At 39.1% G+C, this 16,634-nt stretch overlaps 1 protein-coding gene across 2 annotated transcripts in view; it reads left to right on the top strand.

Moving 5' to 3' along the window:
- Nucleotides 1–16,634, top strand: part of KDM5B (lysine demethylase 5B) — a 77,986-nt gene that overhangs the window by 31,910 nt on the left and 29,442 nt on the right. For both annotated transcript variants that reach the window (XM_040636466.1, XM_040636465.1), the window contains exons 5-12: nucleotides 4,123–4,257; nucleotides 6,049–6,145; nucleotides 7,246–7,355; nucleotides 9,499–9,657; nucleotides 10,304–10,423; nucleotides 11,893–12,051; nucleotides 13,491–13,672; nucleotides 14,954–15,116. In XM_040636466.1, coding sequence (XP_040492400.1) covers nucleotides 4,123–4,257; nucleotides 6,049–6,145; nucleotides 7,246–7,355; nucleotides 9,499–9,657; nucleotides 10,304–10,423; nucleotides 11,893–12,051; nucleotides 13,491–13,672; nucleotides 14,954–15,116 — 1,125 coding nt within the window. The remainder of the gene's footprint in view (nucleotides 1–4,122; nucleotides 4,258–6,048; nucleotides 6,146–7,245; nucleotides 7,356–9,498; nucleotides 9,658–10,303; nucleotides 10,424–11,892; nucleotides 12,052–13,490; nucleotides 13,673–14,953; nucleotides 15,117–16,634) is intronic.

The raw sequence follows: 16,634 nt of genomic DNA, 5'->3' as shown, positions 1-16,634 counted from the left end.
TTTCTGAGGCTATTTTTATGCATGTATACACACACTGGGATTGTATTCTTCATTTACAGTATTATAACCTGCCTTTTCTCTCCTTAATATATCATGAGCATTTGTCATGTCCTTGAATATTTTTGAAGGCCTAGTTGAATGACTCTGGCATTCCATTTTTATAGCCAGACCTTGATTTCTCCATTGTTGAATGTTATATTTATTATACTGTGATGGCCAGTTTTTGTACTTAGTTTTTGGCTCATTTCTGATTTTTGAAAATAATTCTTAGAGAAAGGATATCTAGAATATGTATATTTTAAAAGAATGGAAAACGCAATACCACCACATACCAATTAGAATGGCCAAATTCAGAACACCGACAGCACAAAGGGTGGCAAGAACAACAGATGTTTTCATCCATTGCTGGCCCGAATGCAAAATGACACAGCTACTCTGGAAGACACTGGGCAGTTTCTTAGAAAACTAAACATACTGTTACCGTACGATCCAGCAGTCATGTTCCTTGGTATTTACACAAAGGATTTGAAAATTTATGTCCACACAAAGCCTGCACACGGATGTTTTTTAGTAACTTTATTACTCTTAATTGCCAAGACTTGAATGCAACCAAGCTGTCCTTCAGTAGGTAAATGAACGGTGGTATATCCAGACAATGGAGTATTATTAGGCATTAAAAAGAAAAGAGATCTAAAAAAAAAAAGAAAAGAGATCTCAAGCCATGATAAGACAAGGAGAAGAGCCTTAAATGTGTATCACTACGTGAAAGAACCAACATGAGAAGGCTACATATACTGTATTTTTCCAAACATAGTATTCTAGAAAAGAAAACTATAGAAACAGTAAAACGATCAGTGGTTGCCAGGGGTTTTGGGGCAGGAGGGGGGCGGGGAATACTCAGAGCACAGAGGATTGTTAGAGCAGTGAAAATATCCTGTATGGCATTGTACATTTGTCCAAACCCAGAGAATGTATACCCCAAGTGAGTCCTGATGTCACCCGTGAACTGTGTCGGTTCATCACAGTGCCGCTACTCTGGTGGGGGATGATGACAATGGGGGAGGCTGTGCATGTGGGGGGCCGGGGGTATAGTCAATATCCACCTGCATCTTAACTATGCTGTAAACCTCAAACCTCTCTAAAAAAATAAAGTCTCAATATTAAGAAAAAAAATGATGCCAACAAAGGAATTGTTGCAAAGGGTGAACCGAAGCCTAGAGTAAGTTTTGGGACACAAGAAAAGTTGAGCAGAGATATGCTAGTGCAGTGGGACAGAGGCTCCATTCCTGTAGTCCTGTGTTTTCTTCTGCTTTTCTTTTTCCTTTTTTTTTTTTTTTTTTTTTTTAAGATTTATTTATTTTAGAGAGAAAAGTGGGGGAGGGAGACAGAGGGAGAAACTCTAAGACTCTGCCATGAGCTTGGAGCCCGGTGCCAGGCTTGATCTCACCACCCTAAGATCACAGCCTGAGCCAAAAGCAAGAGTTGGATGCGGAACTGACTGTGCCAACCAGGTGCCCCTCTTGTATTCCTGTGTTTTCTAAGTGTCTTGGCGGATCGGTCTGTCTCTGTAGGATGGTGTCCTCATGTTGTGGTATTAGTCACCTCTCAATCCCAGTTTCTCAAAGGTTAAAATTAGTCTGCATGTACTAGCAGTGGATACAAAGCAAACACATCAGTTGTATGTTTGCAGTTGTGGTTTGGAACAAAATAGTAGAGCTCTGTGGGCACCTGGGTGGGTTAAGCATCTGCCTTTAGCTCAGGTCATGATTCCGGGGTCCTAGAATCAAGTCCCACATTGGGCTCCCTGCTCAGCGGGGAGTCTGCTTGTCCCTCTTCCTGTGCCCCTCCCCCCGCTTGTGCTCTCTCTTGCTCACTCTCTCAAATAAAATCTTAGAAAGCGATGCCTCAGTGGGTCAGTCAGTTGAGCGTCTGCCTTTGGCTCAGGTCATGATGGGATCCAGCCCCACATCAAGCCCCATATCGGGCTCCCTGCTCAGCCGGGAGCCTGCTTCTCCTTTCCCTCTGCCTGCGGCTCTGCCTGCTTGTGTTTTCTTTCTTTCTGTCAAATAAACAAATAAAATAAAAAAACTTAAAAAAGTAACAAAGCTGTTCGTATATATTCTGAAAGTTTCTGAACTTGATTTTACCTTAGATCTCTAAAGTCCTTATGGAACAAAGCAGACCATAGTTTATGGAACTGTTTGGACTTAGTGAGAGATAGGGACCACATATATAAACTCTGGATTTCCTTTAAAAAAAAAAAAAGGATTGTATTTGTTTTAGGGAGAGAGAGCGCATGACCACAAGCGGGGGTGGGGGGAGGGAGAGAGACTCTCCACTGAGCACAGAGCCCCACGTGGGGCTCAAGACCTGATCTGAAATCAAGACTCCAGTGCTGGGGCGCCTGGGTGGTTCAGCTGTTAAGCGTCTGCCTTCGGCTCAGGTCATGATCCCAGGCTCCTGGGATCGAGCCCCGCATCAGGCTCCCTGCTCCGCTGGAAGCCTGCTTCTTCCTCTCCCACTCCCTCAGCTTGTGTTCCCTCTCTCTCTGGCTGTCTCTCTGTCAAGTGAATAAATGAAATCTTTAAAATAAATAAATAAATAAAATCTTAAAAAAAAAAAAAAAGACTCCGATGCTTAACCAACTGAGCCACCCAGGTGCTCCTAATCTCTCTATATCTGACCATCCGCTTTATAAAATTTCCTTGATTCCAGTTCAGTTCATATTTGCGTGATCACATATACTTTTAGGTCTCAAATAGAAAGTTTATGAAATACATAAAAGAGGTTAATTTAGATGATAGGCAGGTTTTATTCCCATCTGCATGCTTTCATTAAATATACTCTAAATGCTAAATTTGAGGACTTGTTACAGAATGGAGGGTGGTATTCCATACCAATTTAGTTAACGTTTCCAGACAAATCAGTATATGAGTTTAGTTAGAATGAACAGAATATTTAATATATATAGGTTGTTGTACCAGTGGTAGATTTATTTACTTGTTTAGAATATCAAGTAATCTATCAGTTTTTCTATAGTGTATTACATTTTTTAAATGTTAGAAATAGGTTTTGTTAGATGATTGCTCTGCCTTTGTTATTCTTGTTTTTCCCCCCATTCTCTGAATTCTTTCTGCAAATGTTAGGAGGAAGGAACCCATAGTGAGTGAGACTGTGTGGTAGTAATGGTACACATAGAGCCAGGAGTTCTAGAAGAGTATTATTTTACTGTGTCTTACTCTAGCATAGATGATATATTTTATCCTGAGTGGTTACAATTTGGAACCTGCTTTTAAAAATGCTTCTTGTGATACTCGTGGGTCCTGTTATGAAGGAGTGTTGCTTACTTGAAATTCGTATTAGATTCAGTGGTAATATTTTGATGTTACCGTGTTTTGTTGTATTGGCATTAAACACCCTCTATTGGCAAGCTTAGAATCAAACTGAAAAATAATCAAAGCAAGAAGGAACTCTTGTCTGATCAGAGCTGAAGTTACTGCTGTGGGCTGCCTTATTAGTCTTTGTCTTATGAGTTAGACCTTGTAGGAGTATGTTGAAGTAAGTGAAAGCACTAATAAGAAGAGAACACTTCAGTCATATTACCTGTTTTCTCAATTCAGATGATATCTTTGATCACAGAACATTGCTAGTTATATTTGAAACTGCAGGATTCAAAAAATGAGAAAACCTATTGGGTTCCATATTTTATGACTCTAAATACTATAAAAAATCAAATATTCTCAATATGGAAAGTTATTTTGGAAACTTAAAAGGAGCCTTTCTAACAGTTTGAGCCTTCAATTAATTGGCAGTTGCAAACAGAGATAATTGCAAGTGGCTCATTGGGAGTGCCTTGAGCCTGCTGTGGCCTGGTGTAACCTGATGTCATGAACAGTTTAAATGAATTGAAGCAACACCATTCACCTGCTAAAAATTTTTTAAAGCTCTTATATGTGTGTGTGTATATGATTGGTAACTGCAGACTTGTGTTTATTTAGATTTTAAAAATTACAGACCTTTTATGTATCTGTGTAAATAACTGTCAAGTATACCTTGCAAAATACATTGGAATTCCTAAAAAAGGAGGGAAAATTCATTAATAAATATGTGTTTTATTTCTAGTGTCTGCAGAAGCCAAACCTGAGCACAGACACGAAGGACAAGGAGTACAAACCTCATGATATTCCCCAGAGGCAGTCTGTGCAGCCCTCAGAAACATGCCCCCCAGCCCGACGAGCAAAACGCATGAGAGCAGAGGTGAGAGCCTCATGAGGTTGATCAGACGGAATCTTTGAGCCCTTGTACCACTGTCTGTCTGACGCTGGGTTTCTCTCATGCGTGTGCTCTTCATCGCTTTGAACCTTGTTAACCTCAGAGAAGGATGCTGTTTGTATTCTAGCTTTTACACTTGGGGAGACTGTACTGTCAAAGGGGTAAGGGATTGAAGAATTCTTTCTAGGTTTATGCTGCCTGGACAGACAGCTGCTTTATTAACAGAGTTAGGAAGAATGGGCGTTCACTGTGATGGTGTTTGGCTTGCCTGTTACCCTCATAAAGTTAGGCAGTGTTTATTGGGGATTAAGGCTAGGGAATAGAGAACTGGGTATTCTTCCCCCCCCCCCCCCCCTTGAACAGAGGTTAGAGAATAGTGAAAGCTGTTTTTCTCAGAGTTCCTGAAAAGGAGTATGGAATCTATGGGAGACATTTATGCTAAGACAGAAAATAATTAGGCAGCATGGGGGTAAGCACATTGAATATATAAGATGAAATGAAAGAACATGAGGGGTGATCAGGAGGAGTGAACAGATGAGAAAGATTGTTTGCCTCAAGATTTTTCTGCTCTGAGAGGTTTCCCCTGGGAAAGGGAGAAGTTTCCTGGTTACCTTGTTTCATATAGAGGTATGAAAGTTTGGGGTTCTTACCTAGGTTGATGGACACGTAAGTGTTAGGAATCAGTGATAATGTATTAGGAACATCTTAGAACTGGGAAGCCTCGTTGCATTAATCGGGTATCTAAATCAGTCTCTGGTTATTAGTAATTATTGGTTAAGATGAAAAAGAAAATAGCTATTTTGTTTTCTAAGGAAGTGGATATAAATAGGGGATTATTTTTAACTTAGGTAAGTTAGAAATAGGAAAAAATTTAGTGACTCTGGTTTTCTAATTAAGACTGCCTCAGAATAGGAAAATAAGGTTGTTTGAAGCCCATAAGCATGCTTAGATTTCATTAGTCTAAAAAATTCTTGTTTGAGCACATCTTGATCTTTAAATGTGTAAGACATGCACTGGTGCTATGGATGCCTAGGTTTGCCTTGATTAGAGACTTATTGGGTGATGATAGCACCCTGGGGAAAATTTTGTCAGCAGTGGACATCCTGAATGAACATGGGCAGAAATGATCAAGTGTGGTTCCACAAACACTTCACAAAAGTTGTTTTGCCTTATCAGTAAGTATTACCACTTTGAGAAACATTGGAAATTGAGACTGACTTAATGATAGGGGAATCCTTAATAATTTAGTGATGTTAGAAGAGTAGCTTGTAATAACAGTTTAATAGAAGAATTAATAGAAAATTATTATGGAAGCTGAGTTTTCTGTAAATGTGAGCCAACTTTGGAAGAAGCCAGCAAACTCTTCTAGGCTAATGAAATTATGATATTTATATAACTTTTAAGGATTTGGCTTAATGATGACTGAATTAAGCATAAGGTGAGTAGATGAGAACTGGGAAGCTTCTAGGAGGAAAATCAGAGCTGTTTCCAGTGGGGTAATGACACTTCCACTAATTTGTTCCTGATCCTTTGCTTCTTCCCTATTTTTTGACCTGTCAAAGTGGAGATACTCTTGTAACTTCTCAAATTTTTTCCTTTCTGTAAATAATAGTAATTTTAAGGGTAAATCTCACCTCTGTGGGGGGAGAGAAGCATGTTTTGAATATTTATTTATAAGATAATTTACAAAATTATAGTCACCTGGAGATTTCATTTGGATTTTAGAAGACTTCTTTTTTAAAAGGAAATATTTATGTATATGACAATTTTTTAAAGGCCATGAATATTAAAATAGAACCAGAAGAGACAGCAGAAGCCAGAACTCATAACCTGAGAAGACGAATGGGTTGTCCAGCTACAAAATGTGAAAATGGTAAGAAAGTTTATCCGTGAGTAGGAAAGAAGTAAAAAGGAAATCAGTAAAAATAAGTATTCATTTTTTAAGGAAAGTAAAATCTTGATATATGTTACTGTCCCTATTCTCGGAGTTAGTGACCAGTAGAAGTAAACATGCATATTAGAAATATGATCGAGTTTCTCAGCTGTCACTAATTGCTACTTTGAAATTTTGTTAAATGGCATTCATTGAAAAAAGTGATTTATGAGCAACATAGGTGCCTTTGACTGGATATCTGATAAGTTTATTTCAGGAATGGCAGGCAGACATGGTTTCTAAATCTGAATTTTAGTTGATAATTGTTTGGGTGGCCATTGCTCGATGTCAGTCACTGAGAGGTAAGTTCAGGACTCTAAAAAGAGAAGTCCTAAATCCTATATGGGCAGGCACATACAAATGAAGAAGTTTTTAAAATTGGTTCTTCTTAGTGTTTGATGAGTTTAGTGGAAAAGCAGCACAATGTAGTGGAAAGTAGGTGGATTTTTAAAAATATAGACCTGAATCTGAATCCTGGCCTAACCACTAATTTTAGTTGTATGAACTTAGATATTTCTTGATTTAATGTCTGTTTTATTATCTTTGAAACAGATTTGTTGCAAAAGGTTAAATAATCCATGGAAAGCATTTAGCACAGCACCTGCCTACCATAGGATAGTTCATTAATTGATAGGTACTGTTTTAGCCAAAATTCTGTCTTTGGAGCCAGGCAGTAGTCATAGGTTATGGAGAGATACTCTATAATGTGGAGGAAGTACAGTTGGTGAATTGTTAGTCTCTTACAGTTAAGGTCAGGAGCAACCTGCTTTCATCAATAGATGTTGTGCCTCGGTAACGTGTTGTTAAGAAGACTATATCTTCAGCTCCTATTTTAAAAGCCTACAACCATGAGCAACATCTCCAGAAGTACCCATATCTGGTAACACTGGGTGCTGCTGCTCTGCTCCTGCATTGAAAAGAAACAAGGAAATTGTGTTTTTGTCCTGTGTGTGCTTGGGGGAGGGAGAGGTGAGAGGTGAGGGAGCAAGGTGTGAGCCAAGTGTAATTTGGGAAGCACTAACTCGGATTGCCTCTTACAGAGAAAGAAATGAAAGGCATCGTCAAGCAAGAACCCATTGAGAAGAAAGAGTACATTGTAGAAAGCGAGAAGGAAAAACCCAAGAGCCGATCTAAAAAAACCACCAATGCTGTGAGTTGACATGTTTAAACACTTTTACCCCTCATTTTAACCTTTTGTGCCTTACTTAGGACTTCTAGCTTAGAGTGTCACAATTAAAAGAACTTTTCATGTCCATTTATAGTATCAGTTTTTAATCAAGGAAATGTACAAATGCATTATGAAGATAGTAGTAACATATGGGGGGCATTCACAGCCGTTTTTTTGGACTACGTGCAGTTTAGAGACAAATAATGGTGAGCTGGATTATATATGGAATGTTCATAAATCACTAGATCACCTCCAAATGAGCTGAGAGGTAGATCAAAAATCAGGTTGATGTTTTCCAACTTTACAACAGGGAAGGAAAAGGAAGATAGGAATAGGAAGGAAAGAAAAGGAAAGGAGTTGGGGGGATAGGAACTGAGGACCCAACAAGAGTTGGAGGACTAGGCAGCCATTTACTCAAATGGAAACTTAAAAGTAAAGCTTGAGGACATTACAAAGGATCTGGTTGCTTTTTTTCTTCTTTGTCCCCATCTGAGAGCTCAGTGAGTAGCTTGACAACAGTGGTTTTTAGTTTGGAATTTGAAATTATTCCAATTAAGTGTTGCATTTCCTCCCCCCCACCAAAAAAAAAAAAAAAGATACAATCAGAAAATGATCAGAACCCAGGTTTTTATTTGCTACAACAAAAAGACTGAAAAAGTGAGATTCCCTGATCAGTTGAGTTCTTGGCTTTCCGTATTATTGGGTAATGTATTAGTTTGCAAGAGTAATGTATTAGTAAAAAAGTATCACAGACTGATGGGCCTAAACAACAGAATTTATTTTCTCATGGTTCTGGAGGCTGGAAGTCTAAGGTCAAGGTGTTGTAGGGTTGGTTTTTTCCTGAAACCTCTCTCCTTGGCTTGTGGACGGATGTCTTCCCTGTCCACGTGGCTTTCCTTTATACCTGTCTAGGTCCTAATCTCTTCTTGAATACTAGTCATATGAATTAGGGCCTACTCATTATGATCTCATTTTACTTTAATTAACCTCTTTAAAGACCCTGGTTCCAAATATGGTCACATTCTGAGGTACTTGGGGTTAAGACGTCAAGATACGAATTTTGGGGGAACAGAGTTCAGCCCATTAACAAGTAATAACTATGTATTATTATCACTGTGTTTGGGGAACTTCTTAACCATGAATCCTTAATTAGAATATAAAGTAATTTAATGTGGTTAATGAACTTAAACATGGAAAAATTGAATTTTTTTCTTTATAAATTCTATTTTTGGTTAAGCTGGTAATTTATTACCAAATATGTTCTTCTTCTAGAAGATTATCATTCTCTAAGCTACCAGAAGCTAGATATCTTAGTGACAAACTTTAAAACACACAGCTGAGGGGCACCTGGGCAGCACAGTTGGTTGAGTGTCTGACTCCTGATTTTGGCTCAGGTCGTGATCTCATGGGCCGTGGGATGGAGCCCCACTTCTGGCTCCCTGCTCAGCCAGAGTCTGCGGGGATTTTCTCTCCTCTCCCTCTGCCCCTCATGTGCATGTGCACACGCCTCCTCTCTCTCTTTCTCTCAGATAAATACTTTGTTTTTTTTTTTTTAAAGAGAGGGGGGCATGAGAACTGAGATCGTGACTGAGCCAAAATTAAGAGTTGGATGCTTAGGGGCGCCTGGGCGGTGGCTCAGTCGTTAAGCGTCTGCCTTCGGCTCAGATCATGATCCAAGGGTCCTGGGATCGAGCCCCGCATCAGGCTCCCTGCTAGGCGGGAAGCCTGGCTCTCCCTCTCACACTCCCTTTGTGTTCCGTCTCTCACTGTCTCTCTTTGTCAAATAAATAAATAAAATCTTAAAAAAAAAAAAAAAAGAGTTGGATGCTTAACTCACTGAGCCACCCAGCCTCCCCTAAATAAAGAAATCTTTAAAAACATACACACACACACATAGCTGACAAGGTTTTAAGATTAGACTTTAGTGTTGGGAATGCATTAAGCATTGTAAAGTATCTTATAAAAGGTGAAGCATTTTTATTTAAAATACCTCTTATGGGGGGGTAATTCATTTTCATTTGAAGGATGGAAAGACTAGATTATGCCACTATCCATTTCGTTCTTAGAATTTCATAAAATCGAATGGAGCTCATGCTCCTTTGTTCTGTACCTGTTTTCATTCCAGGTGGATCTGTATGTCTGCCTCTTATGCGGCAGTGGCAACGATGAGGACCGGCTTCTCTTGTGTGACGGGTGTGACGACAGTTACCACACCTTTTGCTTGATCCCTCCTCTCCATGATGTTCCCAAGGGAGACTGGAGGTGTCCTAAGTGTTTGGCTCAGGTAAGAATTAATGGCAGAGCTAGCGTTTGAAAATTTCCTTCAGAATATTTTTTGTTCGCTTTGGGTTTTAGATTTAGCAATTGATAACAGTGAGGCTCATGAAAAAAAGTGGGCTGGGCCTGATTAGGAAGGAGGTCTTGGCAGTGAGTCCCACAGCTATGCAGGGAGCTAAGATGCAGAAAAAAATTTTTAACTACACTTAAAACATTTTTTATTTAAAAAAGCATTGCATGCTCTCTGCAAAAATTCTTAAGACTGAATGACTTAGAAGAGTATGATTCGGGGCGCCTGGGTGGCACAGCGGTTAAGCGTCTGCCTTCGGCTCAGGGCGTTATGGGATCGAGCACCACATCAGGCTCCTCCGCTATGAGCCTGCTTCTTCCTCTCCCACTCCCCCTGCTTGTATTCCCTCTCTCGCTGGCTGTCTCTATCTCTGTCAAATAAATAAATAAAATCTTTAAAAAAAAAAAAAAGAGAGTATGATTCAATTGATAGACAAGTTATTTTGATGTATGTCCATCCAGGCTTTTTTCTGTTTTAAACACTACATAAGTAATTTTACTAATCTGTTTTTTAAAATATATAAATAAAATATAACTACGTATATATAAATATTCTTTTTACCTTTTTTTTTTCTTTTTGGCAGGAGTGTAGTAAGCCACAAGAAGCATTTGGCTTTGAACAAGCAGCCAGGGACTATACCCTTCGTACTTTTGGGGAAATGGCAGATGCATTCAAATCTGATTATTTCAACATGCCAGTCCATGTATGTACATACATACTGCTTTGATTTGGAATTTTAATAAGTTTTAGAAAAAGGTATATCTGAAGACAGTTTCACCTGGCACGTATTTTTGATAATCATTATCATACACAGTGAAACCTCTAATTTGTTGAATGGTATTAAAATTCCACAATATGTTAAAACGCATTCTGAGTTTTCACTTGATTTCTCTAAAGATGGCCTTTTCCACACGAATCATAGAGCAGCAGTAACAGGTTTTTAATAAAGGAAATCATCAGGAATCCTTCTAGTCCAACAAATGTAATTTAAAGAAAACTTCACAATTTATTGAATGACTCCAATGTGCCAATCCTGCTGTGCACTGGGAACACATTTGTATATTATAAGTTAGTATTGTAAACTTGAGGATGAGTTCATTTAAAATTCTCCCTTATGCTCTTAGAAGCATAAACATGTTTTGTTCAGCATTTAACATTCTGTCAAGTGAGTACACCAGAATTAAATGGTTTTCTGCCCTAATTCTGGACACTTAAGCTGTGTTTTTCTCACTTACCAACAAAGTGCTATAGCAGACACTTCACACATGTAGATCTCTTTAGTTGGATTATTTTCTTGGGATGCTTATTGAGGTCAAATGAGAGTATTCATCTATTCCCCCCTCCTTAATGGCTGTATCATTTATGGGAACCCAGAAATGTGTGTGTGAACTCGTTTTTCCCTGATAGCACTAACATAAGCTGTTAAGTTAAAATGTTTGCTTACTTAATGGGCTTATAAATTCAAGTTATACTCCATTTGAATTTCGTTCTTTTGACCACTCGTACATTGTATGATTTCCTGGTATGTTTGCTTAACCAGTCCTGGTGGTGTGCATATTTAAGGCATGTAAGTTACTTTTCTCTAGACTTGCAGCAGATTAACAGCAGATCCTAGACATACAGTCTGGTGGCTCCTTATACTATGCATGCGGCTACAAAATAATTGCTCTTTTGTTCATATTTTGCACTCTTTTTTCATCATGGTTGCCTGCATTACTCTCAGCTAGGTCTAGTGCAAGGAGTGAAAGGATGGAGTCAGGTGATGTGTTCAAATACATCTCAAAGGATGAAATGTCATTCAGACACAGCTATTATTACTTTATAATGGTCAACCAAGTTATATATTGTATTTCTCACACACAAGAACATCTCCAGGTTCTGGTTGTCAGAATTTTGCTTTCCTTGACTTCCTTTTAGTGTAGTGGCCAGGTTGGTGATAGAAGAACATGAATTCTTAATCAGTACTTACTTTTTTAGTTATCAGATTGCTTTTAGAAAATAATGTCCATGTCTAAATTGCCTGGGATCCATTGTGGAACGTTATGGATATAATTTTCCTTAGGATGTTGTCCTGTGATTCCTGTCACTTAGCTAATCTCTTCAGATTGGTCATGGGTAGTTTGTGAGTGTCTGAAAATTCAGTTTTTGTCTTCTTTATTGTTTTGTTTCCAGATGGTTCCCACAGAACTAGTTGAGAAAGAATTTTGGCGACTGGTAAGCACTATTGAAGAGGATGTCACAGTAGAATATGGAGCCGATATCGCCTCAAAAGAATTTGGCAGTGGCTTCCCTGTCCGAGATGGGAAAATCAAGCTGTCACCTGAGGAGGAGGTAGGCTCTAGCTGTGAGGCACTTCTGTTTCAAGCAGAGACCTGTGTTTAAAGCTAATAGTTCAGCATATCCTTATCTAAAGGGCATAGTACGGGATTAATAGCCTTACTGCAAACATGTATGTAGTTGGAACTTGAATTATTAATTAAGATTCTGTTTGGTTGGCTTGAAATAATTTATGATAACTTTCAGCACATTTTTGATTACCAGATTCTTAAAAAAAATATATTTTTTGAGAGAGAGAGAGAGCATGAGCAGGGGAGAGAGGCAGAGGGAGAGAGATAAGCTGAGCAGGGAGCCTGACACGGGGCTCTTGTCAGGATCCCAGGACCCTGAGATCATGACCTGAGCCAAAACCAAGAGTTGGACACTTAACTGAATGAGCCACCCAGGCACCCCTGATTACCAGATTTTTAATGATTTGAAGAAAAGTAGAAAGAGCCCACAGAAGAATTCTAGTCCCAGCTGTTCAACTACATTGTGATGATATGGGGAGATTACTTAACCTCCCTTTGCCTTCGGTCTATAAGTGTGGTATCACCTTCCGAAGAAAATTTGAGGGATTTGGACCAGACCTAAATTTATCTTTAAACTTACAGTGTTTATGAGTTTATTATTTTCCACAGTAGCAAACTTCTAGGAAGGTTTCTATTTCTATCTTAGTATGAAGTCAAATTTTTAAAAATCTTTCTGAAATCTGACATATACATAGAAAAGTACATAATCACGTGCACACCTTGATGAATTTTCACAAACTGAATACACCCATGTAACCAGCACTAGAACAAGAATTAGGACATTACCAGTTATTACCAGACCTTACCACAGAAGTTCCCCTTTTGTCCTCCCTCTTTCACTACCTTCCTTGTCTCAGGACAACCACTATCCTGACTTATAACACCATAGATTAGTTTGCCTGGTTTTTTTTTTTGTTTTTTTTGTTTTTGAAGATTTTATTTATTTATTTGACAGAGAGACAGCCAGCGAGAGAGGGACCACAAGCAGGGGGAGTGGGAGAGGAAGAAGCAGGCTCCCAGCGGAGGAGCCTGATGCGGGGCTCGATCCCAGAATGCTGAGATCACGCCCTGAGCTGAAGGCAAACGCTTAACAACTGAGCCACCCAGGCGCCCCTAGTTTGCCTCTTTTTGAACTTGATATAAACAGACTCATACTGTGTATTTCCTGTGCAGCCAGCATAAGAGGAGGGTGGGCAGATGCAAAAGTATATACTATATGAATCTATTTATATAAAGCTCAAAACTGAGCAGAAGTAATCTGTGGGCATCTAAGAAATTTACATAGTGGTCTCCCCTCCTTTTCAGCAACCCCAACCTTTTTATTTTGAAGGAGACTGTTTTCAGCCAGCTTTTTGAAACATTGAGAATCTAAAATGTTATCATGTATGTTAAACCTTTATACCGTTTTTGTTTCCTTTTTAGGAGTATCTTGATAGTGGCTGGAATTTGAACAATATGCCAGTAATGGAGCAGTCTGTCCTTGCTCACATTACTGCTGATATATGTGGCATGAAACTTCCTTGGTTGTATGTGGGAATGTGCTTTTCTTCATTCTGTTGGCATATTGAAGACCACTGGAGCTATTCAATTAACTACCTGCACTGGTAAGAAGTTCCACATAACCTATGAATAGTATGCAAGCTGGGCTGGAAACTTTTTAAATATATCTGAAGAGTAACGAATTGTTTTTTCCTTAAGTTTTCACTACTGTTGAATCAGGCATCTTAACAAGTTAAGGCAGTGGTTCTTAAGGATTCCTAGGAAATCCATAAATCCCCTGAAATTGCACACACACTAATTTTCAAGTATAACATGTTTTGGGGGGAGGGGGATAGACAGCTGTTGGTGAAAGAAGCCTTTACTCATGGAAAAATTAAAAAGCAGTGAACGTTGCTTTTACTGTGGCGAAATCCCATTCCGTGACAGTGGCAGCCCAGATACCCTTTGGAAGAGTCGGGGAATATAGGTCCCAGAGTGTCCTCCAGGTCCTTGAGACTGCCAGCTTCTGTTTTGTTGTGCTGAATTCTGGCATCATGGCACATAGTAGAATGGGCTTCATCCGTGCATGTGTGCATGGAGGCAGGGTGCAGATATTCAGACTTTTTTACTTTTTAAACTCTTTAGCCAAAGCCATTTCTTCTTTCACATCTGTTTTTACCCCCTCCATTTCCTTTGCTTTTCTAAGTATGGAAACACTTGAAGATCTGTAACTCGCTTAAATCCCCACACAAGGAATTTGAGGATGTGCCACAAGAAAGAGCGAGCTGGGAAATATATGTGGAGCATCAGTTCTGCCTCCCTAGGCAATTGCTCCCAGCTGTAAAATGAAGATTATATTTACCATACCTCACAGGGATGTTACAGATTAATTGGTCGACAGTTTAAAGTGCATTGAAGAATAAGAGCTCTTTAGAATGCTAATTGCCTTATTAGTGTTTGATTTAACCTCGCCTGTCAGAATGGACAAGGGAAAAGGAAGATGGAGAGTTGCCATCCTTTGTCAGTTGCTATAAGAAATTGTGGTAACCACATATCCTGCAGCTAATGTGATATCTTGTATTCTTAGAAATTCTAGATATTTACATTTTCTAAAGAGTCAGATAAGAATGGGAGGGAGGAGAGGGACCTCAGATGGAAAGTCTCGTATTTAAACTCTATTACTTGAAGGGAGGAAATGCATCACATATGTTCAGATCACATTTCTAATGACACTTACTCAGTTTAAACATTTCCTTTGTAGCGTAATCTTACAAAGCAGGTTCTGAAAAATATGACTTGTTAACCATTTTGTTTGTGTTAGTGTTGCAGACTGATTTTTTTTTTCTAATGAAATTTCATATTTATGTATTTCTTGAGATTGATTTATTTTTACAATCTGTTCGCAGGGGTGAGCCAAAAACCTGGTATGGAGTCCCGGGGTATGCTGCCGAGCAGCTAGAAAATGTAATGAAGAAACTAGCTCCAGAGCTCTTTGTGTCCCAGCCAGATCTTCTCCATCAGCTTGTGACCATCATGAACCCCAATACCCTGATGACTCATGAAGTGCCTGTATGTTCTGGGTCAATTCTCCTGTATTCAGGCTTAATTCACCACTTCTCTTCCCTGTTACTCAGTTTTTTATAAAGTTGGTTTTGTTATGTGTGTTCCATACCATAACTGGATAGCAGAAACAGCTGTTTGGTAGAATTTGATACTATATTGCAATAAGCCAGTAGGACTGGATCCTCAGACACCATAAAAACTAATTTGTTGCAGCTAATAACTAGGTTGCTAAGGAGCCATATTTTGCAAATACTAAGTGTGATCCTTTCTTTTTTTTTTCAGTGTCTGATTTAGGCTTTCTAAACTATAGTTTTTCCTTATAACTTCAGTCTTTCAGTGCAACAAAGCAAAAATCTCAATGTTATTTGTCTGTATAAATTACTGTGAAAATGTCTAGGTTCTGTTACAATTAGATCTAAACTCTAGTGTCAGAATCCTTCATACTCTGTCCATACTTAAAAAAATAATTTATGGAATCTACATGAACTTAATTTTGGATGATAAACTGAAATGATTTACATGCTTGGTAGATACTAGTTTTACCACCACCCCTAGTTAAGCTTGCTTATTTATTTATTTATTTTTAAGATTTTATCCATTTGAGAGAGGGAGAGTGCACGTGTGTACAAGTTGGGAGGGGCAGAGGGAGAGGGAGAAGCAGACTCTCCACTGAGCGGGGAGCCCCAACATGGGGGCTCCATCCCAGGACCCTGAGGTCATGACCTGAGCCAAAGGCAGCTGCTTAACTGACTGAGGCACCCAGGTGCCCCTAAAGAGAAAATTCATTTCAAGCTCTTGAGCTTGGAATTAAGGGTATCTTCTCTAGGCTGAAAGGTTCTGTTGGTGTTATTGCCTCTGAGGTTGCTGTACAGTGACACTTACTTGTATACTGGCTTCCTGTTGGAGAATGCTCTGAAGATATTTTGGGAGGCCACATTGAAGTGTTTGAAGTTGAGGGTTCCATCTTAATTAGCTAAGTCAAATGTAAACGATACATGTACTGTGCTACAGTGAAGTCCTGATGTTGCTGTGACCTGAATTTCACGCTTTGGGGTTCACAGGCTAGTAAATGGGGGCAGATGGAAAGGATTTTTCTTTGAGGGATTATACATTATTCATGGACAATAGCTTAGAAAATAATGACCAGTAACTACCAAAATGCCACCGTCTCCTCGTTGGTATTTTTCACATTGATTTTTCTCCCCTCATATTGATTGATCTTTCTGATTTGTTGTAAGTAGCTTGCCCTAGGTGGGACCTGTGGCCATGGTTCTCACTTATTAAATTGAGGAACCCTTGGGGCTTGATTCTCGACCACAGAGATGGATAAGTGAACCTGTGCATTTGGGGACTCACAATTTAAGGGGAAAGGCAGATAATGTTTACACAGATAATGGCATGGTGCTGTGGTTTGACAGTGTTGTCAACTCGGAGGCTGACCCATTAACTCTATGGAGAATTAGAAAGGACCCATAATATTTGAACTCAGACTTGGATCTCTAATAAGGAATATTTTTGACAGAT

Source organism: Ursus maritimus, unplaced genomic scaffold, assembly GCF_017311325.1.
Source record: "Ursus maritimus isolate PB19 unplaced genomic scaffold, ASM1731132v1 scaffold_2, whole genome shotgun sequence".
NCBI classification, from domain to species: Eukaryota; Metazoa; Chordata; class Mammalia; order Carnivora; family Ursidae; genus Ursus; species Ursus maritimus.
The sequence above is the reverse complement of the archived record's forward strand: the minus strand, read 5'-3'. Positions and strand labels throughout refer to the sequence as shown.